At 44.9% G+C, this 12,233-nt stretch overlaps 1 protein-coding gene across 3 annotated transcripts in view; it reads left to right on the top strand.

Moving 5' to 3' along the window:
* Positions 1–12,233, top strand: part of LOC147097248 (death-associated protein kinase 2-like) — a 163,396-nt gene that overhangs the window by 11,715 nt on the left and 139,448 nt on the right. For all 3 annotated transcript variants that reach the window (XM_085972039.1, XM_085972041.1, XM_085972040.1), the window contains exon 2: positions 6,229–6,380. In XM_085972039.1, the coding sequence (XP_085828165.1) occupies positions 6,304–6,380 (77 nt within the window). In that variant the 5' untranslated portion in view covers positions 6,229–6,303. The remainder of the gene's footprint in view (positions 1–6,228; positions 6,381–12,233) is intronic.

Genomic DNA, 12,233 nt, shown 5'->3' on the forward strand with positions numbered 1-12,233 from the left:
CACAGTATTTATGTGGCTGGTCCAGTTAAGTTTCTGGTCAATGGTGACCCCAGGATGTCGATGGTGGGGGATTCGGCGATGGTAATGCCGTTGAATGTTAAGGGAAGTTGGTTAGGCGCTCACTTGTTGGAGATGGTCATTGCCTGGCACTTGTGTGGCGCAAATGTTACCTGCCACTTATTAGCCCAACCCTGGATGTTGGCCAGGTCTTGCTGCATACGGGCATGGACTGCTTCATTATCTGAGGAGTTGTGAATGGCACTGAACACTGTGCAGTCATCAGTGAACATCCCCATTTCTGACCTTTTATGATGGAGAGAAGGTCATTGATGAAGCAGCTGAAGATGGTTGAGCCTCGGATGCTGCCCTGAGGAACTCCTGCAGCGATGTTCTGGGGCTGAGATGATTGACCTCCAATAATCACGACCATCTTCCTTTTGTGCCAGGAATGACTGCAGCCAGTGGAGAGTTTCCCCCTGATCCCCTTTGACTTCAGATTTACTTGATGCCACACTCGGTCAAATGCTGCCTTGATGTCAAGGGCAGTCACTCTCACCTCGCCTCTGGAATTCAACTCTTTTGTCCATGATTGGAGCAAGGCTGTAATGAGGTCAGGAGCCAAGTGGTCTTGGCGGAACCCAAACTGGGCATCAGTGAGCAGGCTATTGGTGAGTAATTTTAGGTTGAAGGAAAGACTTGCACTTTTATAATACTTTATCACACCTCCGAAATCTCTCAAAGTGCTTCCCATACTCGACTTGCAGGGCTGGTGTTCTGCAGACAAATGCAGAAGTAACTTTGAACACAAGAAGTTTGTGGGTGAGACTTTCCATTGCCCTGCACCAACAGTGTGGCCACTGGCTAATTGGAGAATGGTAGGTGCGATTTTTGTGCCCAAAACAGTAGGCGGCTGACCAGCGATTTTTCCGATAAGCCGTCCCCTGCGTTCAGGGCTACCCTGGTGGTGCAGGCCTCAGAATTCCACCCAATCAGTTTTCGGGCATGGTGCTTGAGGACAGACTGTTGACCTGGACACCGGAGGAAGTCCCTGTTCTGCTTCCGATAGATTAGCAGCTCAAATCCTGGAGTGGGGCTTGGACCTACTGACTCAGAGAGGAGCTTTCTCGCCGCTGAGGCCAGCTGGAGTGTTCTACTGCATCAACCAGTCAAAACCACCGAGGTCTTTGATTCCAACTCAAAAGCAGTTGTTCGCACAAAGGGTGGTGGAAATCTGGAACGCTCTTCCCCCAGGAGGCTGTGGATGCTGCGGGGGTAATTGGGGCTTTCAAGACTCCGATTGACAGATATTTGTTAGGTGAGGGGTATGGAGCTGAGGCGGGTAAATGGATGTGAGTTACGGATCAGACTTTATCTCATTGAATGGTGGAACAGGCTCGAGGGGCTGAATGGCCTCCTCCTGTTCCTATGTAACTGCAACTTTGTCATTTAATTTAGTTGTGGATTGCCATTCAGATGGCAAAACCCAGCAAATTCAGCCGTCGATTTTATTACATAGAAACATAGAAGATAGGAGCAGGAGTAGGCCATTCGGCCCCTCGAGCCTGTTCCGCCATTTAATGAGATCATGGCTGATCATCCAAATTCAGTACCCTGTCCCTGCTTTCTCCCCATATCCCTTGATCCCTTTAGCCTTAAGAAATATATCTAACTCCTTCTAGAATATATTTAATGAATTGGCCTCAACTGCCTTCTGTGGTAGAGAATTCCACAGGTTCACCACTCTCTGGGTGAAGAAATTCCTCCTCATCTCTGTCCTAAATGGCTTACCCCTTATCCTTACACTGTGACCCCTGGTTCTGGACTCCCCTGCCATCGGGAACATCCTTCCTGCATCTAGTCTGTCTAGTCCTGTTAGAATTTTATAAGTTTCAATGAGATCCCCTCTCATTCTTCTAAACTCTAGTCAATATAAGCCTAATCAACCCAATCTCTCCTCGTACGTCATTCCTGCCATCCCAGGTATCAGTCTGGTGAATCTTCGCTGCACTCCCTCCATGGCAAGAACATCCTTCCTCAGATAAGGTGACCAAAACTGCACACAATACTCAAGGTGTGGTCTCACCTGTACAACTGCAGCAAGACATCCTTGCTCCTGTACTCAAATCCTCTTGCTACGAAGGCCAACATATCATTTGCCTTCTTAACCGCCTGCTGCACCTGCATGCTTACCTTCAGCGACTGGTGCACAAGGACACCCAGGTCTTGTTGCACTTCCCCTTTTCCCAATCTATTGCCATTCAGATAATAATCTGTCTTCCTGTTTTTGCCACTGAAGTGGATAACCTCGCATTTATCCACATTATACTGCATCTGCCCAATCACCCAACCTGTCCAAATCATACTGGAGTGTCTCGGCATCCTCCTCACAGCACCACACGCCCACCCAGCTTTGTGTCATCTGCAAACTTGGAGATATTACATCTAGTTCTCTCGTCTAGATCATATATTGTGAATAGCTGGGGTCCAAGGACCGATCCCTGTGGTACCCCACTAGTCACTGCCTGTCACTCGGAAAAAGACCCGTTTATTCCAACTCTTTGCTTCCTGTCTGCCAACCAGTTCTCTATCCAAGACAGCACCTTACCCCCAATCCCGTGTGCTTTAACTTTGCACGCTAATCTCTTATGCGGGACCTTATCGAAAGCCTTCTGAAAGTCCAAACACACCACATCCACTGGTTCTCCCTTATCTATTCTACCAGTTACATCCTCAAAAAATTCCAGTAGATTAGTCAAGCATGATTTACCTTTTGTAAATCCATGTTGACTTTGTCCGATCCTGTCACTGTTTTCCAAGTGCTGTGCTATTACATCTTTTATAATGGACTCTAGCATTTTCCCCACTACCAATGTCAGGCTTACCGGTCTGTAATTCCCCGTTTTCTCTCTACCACCTTTTTTGAACAGTGGGGTAACATTAGCTACCCTCCAATCCATGGGAACTGTTCCAGAGTCTCTAGAATTTTGGAAGATGACCAGCAATGCATCTACTATTTCTAGGGCCACTTCCTTAAGTACCCTAGGATGTAGATTATCAGGCCCTGCGATTTATTGGCCTTCGGGATTACATTTTTGATTCTAAATTAAATATCCTCTGCTGCCACATTAAGCTGTTGCAAGGTATAAAAAAATATTTTCCTGCAACTGGAAAATGACGATTAATTAGCAAAGGGCCTGTTTCTGCTTTGTTCACCCGTGCATCTTCCATTCAATAGTGAAGAGCCAATAATTTGCAAGGACACTTCAGTTAGGAAGCATTGTTTTTCAGAGGCAAATTGATTTGCGTTTCCCATTTTTCTCAAGATGGAGCCTTGATGTGGGTGAGGTTGGTTCACTTTATGTTCTAAAGTAGTCAACGTTCTCTTATCCAAGGTATCATTGTACTGTACCAAAAAAAAATTAGCTGGAAATCTGAAATAAAACCAGAAAATGCTGGAAATACTCAGCAGGTCAGGCAGCATCTGTGGAGAGAGAAACCGAGTTAACGTTTCAGGGCGATGATCTTTCGCCAGAACTGGAAAATGTCAGAGATGGAACAGGTTTTAAGCAGGTGCGGGGGCAGGGAAAGGAGGGGAGGTAAGGAGAAAAGGGAAGGTCTTTCCTATGAACATTGTTTCATACTGTCCACTAATAATTCAAAGTTTTTAAGTTTAAAAAATTGTTTGCAAGTGCTTAAAAACTTTGAATTATCCAGAAACCTAGATTAAGTTTTTTTTTTTTTAATTCGTTCCTGGGATGTGGGCGTCGCTGGCAAGGCCGGCATTTATTGCCCATCCCGAGTTGCCCCGAGAAGGTGGTGATGGGCCGCCTTCAACCGCCGCAGTCCGTGTGGTGAAGGTGCTCCCACAGTGCTGTTAGATAGGGAGTTCCAGGATTTTGACCCAGCGACGATGAAGGAACGGCTGATATATTTCCAAGTCAGGATGGTGTGTGACTTGGAGGTGGTGGTGTTCCCATGCGCCTGCTGCCTTTGTCCTTCTAGGTGGTAGAGGTCGCGGGTTTGGGAGGTGCTGCCGAAGTAACATACAGAACACATCAAAGTCGTAATTTGGTGCTTAAAAAGTTGAATTGTCAGATAATTTGAATCAAACTATTATATATTCATACAAATTCATTAGAAAACGGTATCATGCCAGATGACTAGAGGACAGCTAATGTGATTCTTGTATTTAAAAATGGAGATTGAACAAGTCCAGGGAACGATAGACCAGTTGGCTTAATGTCTGTGGTAAGAAAAACAATGGAATCCTTACTCAAAGAAGTAATAGAAAAAATCTAGAAACTGAAAATATAGTAAAGAATAGTCGACACGGATTTCAAAACTTTATGCTTGACCAGCCTTATTGAATTCTTTGAAGAAGCAACAGAGCATGTGGTGTTGGGGACAAGTAGCAGAATGGCTCGCAAGCTGGCTACAAAACAGAAAACAGAGACTAGGGGTTAAAGGTAGTGGCTCAGATTCGGAAGTGGTGTTCCACAGGGATGGGTGCCGGGACCACTGTTGTTCACTATTGACATAAACGATTTGGACTCGGGAATCGGAAGTACAATTTCACAATTTGCGAATGACACCAAATTGGGAGGTGCAGTTAATACGGAGGAGGACTGTGACAAAATACAGGAAGACATTAATAAACTTGCAGAACGGGCGTGTAATTGGACAATAAGTGTGAGGTGGTACATTTTGGTAGGAAGAATAAGGAGGCCACATACTCCTTGGGAAAAAACTGTTTAAATGGGGTTGAGGAACAGAGGGATTAAGAACATAAGAACATAAGAAATAGGAGCAGGAGTAGGCCAATCGGCCCCTCGAGCCTGCTCCACCATTCAATAAGATCATGGCTGATCTGATCCTAACCTCAAATCTTCTATCACTCTCCATCCCACCCGAACCCATGTGATCTCCCGGGAGAGGCAATAAACCAGACATAAAACCCAATGGCCAATTTGGGAGAAAAAATCCGGGAAATTCCTCTCCGACCCATCTAGGCGATCGAAACTCTTCCAGGAGATCACTCTGTCCCTATATTTTCTACAGTACTTACCTTCTGTAAAGGCGATCTCCACCCCAGCCAGGAACAGGAATAAAACCATCTCCTGAAATCTAACACAGAATTAGAACACAAGAAGTAGGAGCAGAACCAGGCTACACGGCCCCTGGGCCCGCTCCACTACCCACAGGGCCATGACCATTCCGAACCTAGACTCATGTCCAATTTCCTGCCCGCTCCCCGTAACCCTTAATTCCCTTTACGGGTACAGATACACAAGTCACTAAAAGTAGCGACGCAGGTTAATAAGACCATTAAAAACAGGAAACCAGGCACAAGGGCTCATTTCTAGAGGGATAGAATTGAAAAGAAGAGAAGTGATGTTAAACTTGCTTAGTACCTTGGTTAGACCACACTTGGAGCACGGTGCACAGTCCTGGTCTCCACATTATAAAAAGCATATAGAAGCACTGGAGAAGGTGCAAAAAAGATATTTACTAGAATGATACCAGAAGTGAGAGGTTATACCCATCAGGGAAGATTGAACAGGCTGGGGCTCTTCTTTAGAAAAGAGAAGAACTGATCGAGATCCTCAAGATTATGAAAGGGTTTGATAGGGTAGACGTAGAGAAGATGTTTCCACTTTCGGGGAGACCAGAACTAGGGGCCATAAATATAAGATAGTCGCTGATAAATCCGACAGGGAGTTCGGGAGAAACGATTTACCTGGACAATGGTGAGAATGTGGGACTCCCTACCACAGGGAGTAGTTGAGGCGAATAGTATCGATGTATTTAAGGGGAGAAAGGAATCGAAGGATATGCTGATGGGGTGAGATGACGAGGGCTGGGTGGAGCATAGATCAGTTGGGCCGAATGGCCTGTTTCTGTGCTGTAAAATATTATGTAAATTACTTTGAATTAAAAGTAGACTGTAATATAATTTTCTGTTGAAAGAGACGCTGAAATCTCCTTCGACATCACGTTCTGGACTCGCGCCCCACTTGCTCCGGTTTACTCAGCATCCATTCGGTGCGGTAACGCACTTGGAGAGTTTGTCACGGTCTAATTAAGTTGCTCCTTCATACTTAGCTTTAAATGAGCATTAATTGTGTGGCGAGCTGGAATTTGAATATTTTGCACTCTCTCTCTCTTTCTTCCCCCCCCCCCCCCTCCCCAAATACCTACAACATTTTCTAATCAGTTCTTTTTTCCTAGGAGCCGATGCTGTGTAATGGAGATGGATTGTGAATGTCTTCATGTGAATGATATGGTTTGTTGAATCACCTATGAATGAGGACATCAGGCATGGCTTCCTTTAAGCAGCAAAGGGTGGAGGAGTTTTATGAAATTGGAGAAGAACTGGGAAGGTAGGAATGCAATAACTTGACATTGCATATTTTGTGCAACTAAGCTGCATGTTGATGCACGAAATCTGGAAATTCCTTCTGACGATAAATGTCTGATCTTCAGTGGGCGAACTGCACCGAACGGCCTGAACGTTTGTACTTCTGTCGGCCCGTTTTCACCCCATTCTTTTTGCCCCTTTGCGTTTTTAAAGTTGTTTCCTTTTCTTGTTTGAGGCCGTCTCTGTGGCGGGGGCGTGCAGGCCACCCACCCTGCTGTTCCCGAGCTTCTGCCAGCACTGCTTTGCAGCCAGTCCCGAAAAAGAAACGTGCACGTGGCCTGCTGCACCAGCATGCCGTGTTGTGCAACGTGTACAGTTCATTCTTCGATTCATCATTTATTACTGTCATTTGTGAATTCATACTCCATTTTTAATGTGCAGTTGAATTCCCTTTTGTATTATCTTCAACTGGAAAGTGCTGCTCTTTTGAAATCTGTGTACTTGCTTGTTGCAGTCACACAGAGTGTTCTTTGTTTGTCCTGTAGATCAGAACTGTGGAGCTAGTTCCCTCTGACGCGCACCGTCTCATTGTTAAGGAGCATTTTTGGTAGTCTTGGCATTACAGTAACGGCACAGCTCGAGCGTGCTGTCATAGTGTGATGAAATTGGGAACCCAAAATGTGCCCCATGTGCTCACTGCTGCTGCTTGAATAGACATTGGCAATTACCTTGGACTCCATCCACTGTCCTTTGTGTTTATCCACTTTCTTTTGTGCAGGGTTTCACTTTCCTTTCCCATATCTGTGCAATTAATCCACGTCTCCTGTTTCTTCACTTTTTGAGCCTTTGCCTCTTGTTCTACTTTCATGCCATACCTGAAGTAACACCCTGGATTTATCTTTTCTGTGTTGTTTAATATCTTATTTCCCTCCTAATAAGGTTGCTTTGCAGTTGCCTCTGTTCAAGGGTGAAGAACCTAAGTTTCTTCCACTTGTTCCTGAGACTTCACTCTTCTGTCGCCCTGGATCAGCCTCATGGCTCCTTTCTGCTTCAGTTCCAGACCTTCAATAGTTCTATCATGTCTCAGTGATCAAAACTGGATACAGTGGGTGAATTTCAGTATAACAACTTGGGTTATACTCTACTGGTTTAGCAGTGTAATTCAGCACTCTGCTTGCTGGTCCACAGTAATTAATTGCAGAGTCCAACACCCAGAGGCTCCCCTTCACTGCCACCCTTGGCTCCCTATTTTATACTATCCATGAATTTACAAATGCCTCCCTATCTTTTTAATATCCAGTACCTTGCACTTATCCACATTGGATTTCCTTTGATATTGTCTGTCCATTTGCCAATTTTATTTAGCTCCTTTTGTATACCCTTGGCTGCATCATCAGACTCATTGTGCTGCCCCCCTCTCTCAATTAGTGTCAACTGTGAATTGAACAATTTCCATTTGAGCTTCTGAATCCAAATCACTGTTGCAAAGTCCCTCGGGCACTCCAATCAGTACTCTTCCCTCTCGGCACCTCACAGCCATTCCTCTTTCAAGTGCCAATGCTCCTTTTCCTTCAGCCCATTTCTTATCCTATTTTCAGTTTTTACCTTGAATTGCAATTGCTTTAACCTTGGCAAGCAGCCGTTCATGAGGAACGTTGTCAAAGGAGACCACATGTTGAGGTTTTTTTCAGTTCGCTTTTGATGTCACTTCCTCAAAAGAAGTCAACCAAGATCAGGTGGGTTCTCCTCCTTTTGAATCCACGCCAGCTGTTATTTGCTAGGTTATTCTTGTACAGGTTATTCGTCAAGTTTTCTCTGGTTATTTTCAGGAAACACAACTTCTGCTTTCTTGTAAACACGGCTGTGAAATTCCAGAGTAGAAAATATTGACAGAAAAAAATGGAAAGACTTGTAATTAGGCTGAAGCCTGCAGGAATGTAGGGTAGAGTATGGAACTGGCTGGGAATTTGGCTTAAGGATAAGGCACCAACAGTAACATTTTGGATTGAGAATTGATGAGTAGAGTTCCCAGGCTTTTTATGGCCTTGACTACCTGGACTTGCACTTTAAAGGACTTCTCCATGTTCACTCCAGCATCTTACAATTGTGTGTTCTTCCATTCTCGCTTCTCCTCCCAAAATGCATCGATAGCATTTTGGGTTTTATAAATGGGGCACAGAACAAGAGTGAAGAAGTTATGATAAGTTTAAACAAGGCGATGGTTAGTTCACCGATTTAGGCATCCCATTATAGAAAGAACATTAAAGCCATAGACGACATACAGTGTAGATTAGAGAATATACAACACGGATGTTGCCTGGCCTGCTGAGTTTTTCCAGCGTTTTCTGTTGTTATTTCAGATTTCCAGCATCCGCAGTATTTTGCTATTGATTTACGAGGATGTTGCCTGGGCCGGAGAATTTTAGCTCTGAGGAAAGATTGGATAGGCTGGGCTTGTTTTCTTTAGAACAGAGGAGGCTGAGGGGAGACTTAATTGAGGTGTATAAAATTATGAGGGGCCTAAATAAAGTGGATAGGAAGGACCTATTTCCCTTAGCAGAGGGTTCGATAACCAGGGGACATGGATTTAAAGTAATTGGTCGAAGGATTAGAGGGGAGTTGAGGAGAACTTTTTTGCACCCAGAGGGTGGTGGGGGTCTGGAACTCACTGCCTGAACGGGTGGTAGAGGCAGAAACCCTCATCACATTTAACAAGTACAGGAAACTTTCTGGTGTCCGGCACGAACGGGACCGACCTGGTGCCGGTTCATCAACAATTCCGGATAACCGAACGCTATAGTAAAAGATACGGAGCTCAGAGCTCCGTATAAAGCAACAAACCCTGTTGCTTAGCTTCAAAACAATCGGCACAAGTTGCAAGCGTCTCTGTAGCTTAGCAACAGCTTCAGCTACACCCTTGCACAGCAACAAATGGAGTAAAAAAAAGTAATAAAAGTAAAAAGTTATCTGAACCGACTCCTGAATTTTGCCGGTGGATCGAGCGTTCCGATTATTTAGGGGCCGGTTAATCGAAAGTTTCCTGTACTTGGATATGCCCCTGAAGTGCCGTAACCTAGAGGGCTACGGACCAAGTGCTGGAAAGTGGGATTAGGCTGGAGAGCTCTTTGTCGGCCGGCACAGACACGATGGGCCGAATGGCCGCCTTCTGTGCTGTAAATTTCTATGATTCTATGAAAATAGATTAGGTGCTCCCTGTACAACACTGACTCACATCGTTTGTACACTTCACTCAGTCCACATATTCTGCCAGCTTCCTCATTCAGTTATACCACAGGTGCAGAGAGTAACTATCGGAGCAAGCCCCTGCCGGGGGTTCCGTTTTAGAACCGTGCAAGCGCTGGGTTCCTCCGGTCGTGGGACCATCTCTCCCGAGTGTGCGCATAACCATAGATGCCTTTCAGGATGGCCATCAATCTGTAATCCGTGAAATTAATAAATAATGCTGTGAATGGATTTCCATCTAAGTATTAGACCTTTGTCCCTGAGCTGTAATATTTGATGGAGTCCAGTTAATCACCGAGGTTTTTTCACAGTAATGGCAAAATTGGAATCAAAGTGAGTTTAAATGGCTTTGAAGTGATGTAACCATTCGGATAGGTATTGCACTGTGTAACAGTCTCTGCAGTTATTGATGAAAGTGGTAAACCTTATGAAACAAATCCGCTACTACATAGGCTACCAATTTTCATGGTGTTTAAAAGTGTACCCACAGCAGATTTTGCGCTGATTTACTGTAACATCCTAGTGACGGAAGTCTGGGTCGTTACTTGAATCTTTAGGAATCAGCGGAGACCGGGAAGATTAGCAGACAGGCTTGGCTTTCACTCGCACAAACATGCGGGCGATCTTTTTTTAATCTAATGGGGAATGACTGTGCAGTTGACCCAGACACAAAGCAATTTAGCCCCTTATTCCTGTCCTATCAAAACCTCTGTCATCAGCTTTGAAGAATCTGTGCAGGGAACAGCTGGTTACAGTGTCACCTGTGAGAATGCATCTTGTTTCAAGGTCATTAGAAAGATATAGGAGTTTCATTGGATTTTAATTGTTCATCTATATAATTCATCCTAAATAAGAGAATTACACAAGTTGTGTTTTTTTATATTTGAAGATCTGTGATGACTGATGTTTTAAATTGTAATATATTTAGGTTCACTTAAGATCCCAAATGTAGAACACAGGATAATAACATAAGAAATAGGAGCAGGAGTCGGCCATTCGGCCCCTCGAGCCTGCTCCGCCATTCAATACGATCATGGCTGATCTGATCTTGGCCTCAACTCCACCTCCCCGCCCGCTCCCCATAACCCTCGACTCTCTTGTAGTTCAAATATCTGTCAATCTCCACCTTGAATATATTCACTGACTCCGCCTCCACAGCTCGCTGGGGTAGAGAATTCCAAAGATTCATGACCGTCAGAGAGAGAAAAATTCTCCTCATCTCCGTCTTAAATGGGCGACCCCTTATTCTGAAACTATGCCCCCTCGTTCTTGTAGTGTCCGTGTGTAGATAAAGACACTGAAGACAGGAGTTGGTTCATAGGTATTTACTAAGCAAGTCTGGGGGGGGGTTTCTAAAGGATATACACAATACACAGGCTTATATAGCCCAAGTGGCAATTACCGGCATTACGCACACCTGGGGCTCTTAAAGGCACATACACCATAATTGCTCTTAAAAGGCACATACACCACAATTCCTCCCCTTCTAGCTAACTAGTACATCATATTTTAAGTAATTATTAATTACATGTTATATGCAAAATAATATACATTGCTGTATTAATTAATTATAAGTTAGTCTCTCAGGAGGCTTCCTGACTCGGTCCGGATAACGCCTCGGGGGTGTAGTAGTTTCTGGTGGTGTAGTAGGTTCTTCTGGCAAGGCTGATTCGGCTTGAATGCCAGTGTCGGGTTCATCGGGCTCCAGTATCACCGGATCGGAGGTAGATATGGGTATCTCTACTTCATCGTTAGATGTATAGAGTGGTGGTGTAGGTTGTCCCTTTTCGGATGACTTGATGATTTGGTCAGCATGGCGCCTTATTATGCTGTCTCCGATGTCCACGGTATACATCAGTGGTCCTAATCGTGTGCAGATAGTTCCAGGCTGCCATTTCTCGGTACGGTAGTCCCGGGCCAAAACCAGTTGGCCTATCTGGAAGGCCCTAGTTGGCCTTTCATTCATGCCCTGAAACTGCCGGTTCTCCACGTCCCTTCGGATGTTGGGCTTGACCAAATCCAGCCGGCATCTTAGGTTTCTATTGTAGAACATCATGGCGGGAGTTTGGTTAGTAACCATATGCGTTGCATTCCTATATGCAAATAAGAAGTTATCCACCTTGTGCTGAAGTTTTATGTCTTCATTACCCATGGCCTTGATGGCCTTCTTGAAGGTCTGGACAAACCTTTCAGCCAATCCATTGGTGGCGGGATGGTATGGGGCAGACGTGTAGTGCTTTACTCCATTGTTCTTTAAGAACTTTCTGAATTCTTCGGACACAAATTGCGGTCCATTATCAGAACATATCTGCTCCGGCAGCCCATTCCTGGCAAATATGGTCCTTAATACTGTGATGGTTTTTTCCGTGGTGGTGGAGGACATCTTTATTACCTCCGGCCACTTGGAGTGTGCATCAACTGCGATTAAGAACATTGAGTCCATAAATGGACCAGCAAAGTCGATGTGCACCCTTTGCCAGGGAGATGAGGGCCACTCCCATGGATGTAGAGGGGCCTGTGGCGGAGCATTTTGGACCTTCTGGCATCCTAGGCAGCTCTTGGTCATGTCTTCGATGTCTCCATCGATACCTGGCCACCATACAAACGCCCTAGCTAGGTTCTTCATTTTCAC

The sequence above is a fragment of the Somniosus microcephalus genome, chromosome 32 (assembly GCF_052327205.1).
Source record: "Somniosus microcephalus isolate GS21.2 chromosome 32, FLI_Smic_1.0, whole genome shotgun sequence".
In the NCBI taxonomy this organism is placed as follows: Eukaryota; Metazoa; Chordata; class Chondrichthyes; order Squaliformes; family Somniosidae; genus Somniosus; species Somniosus microcephalus.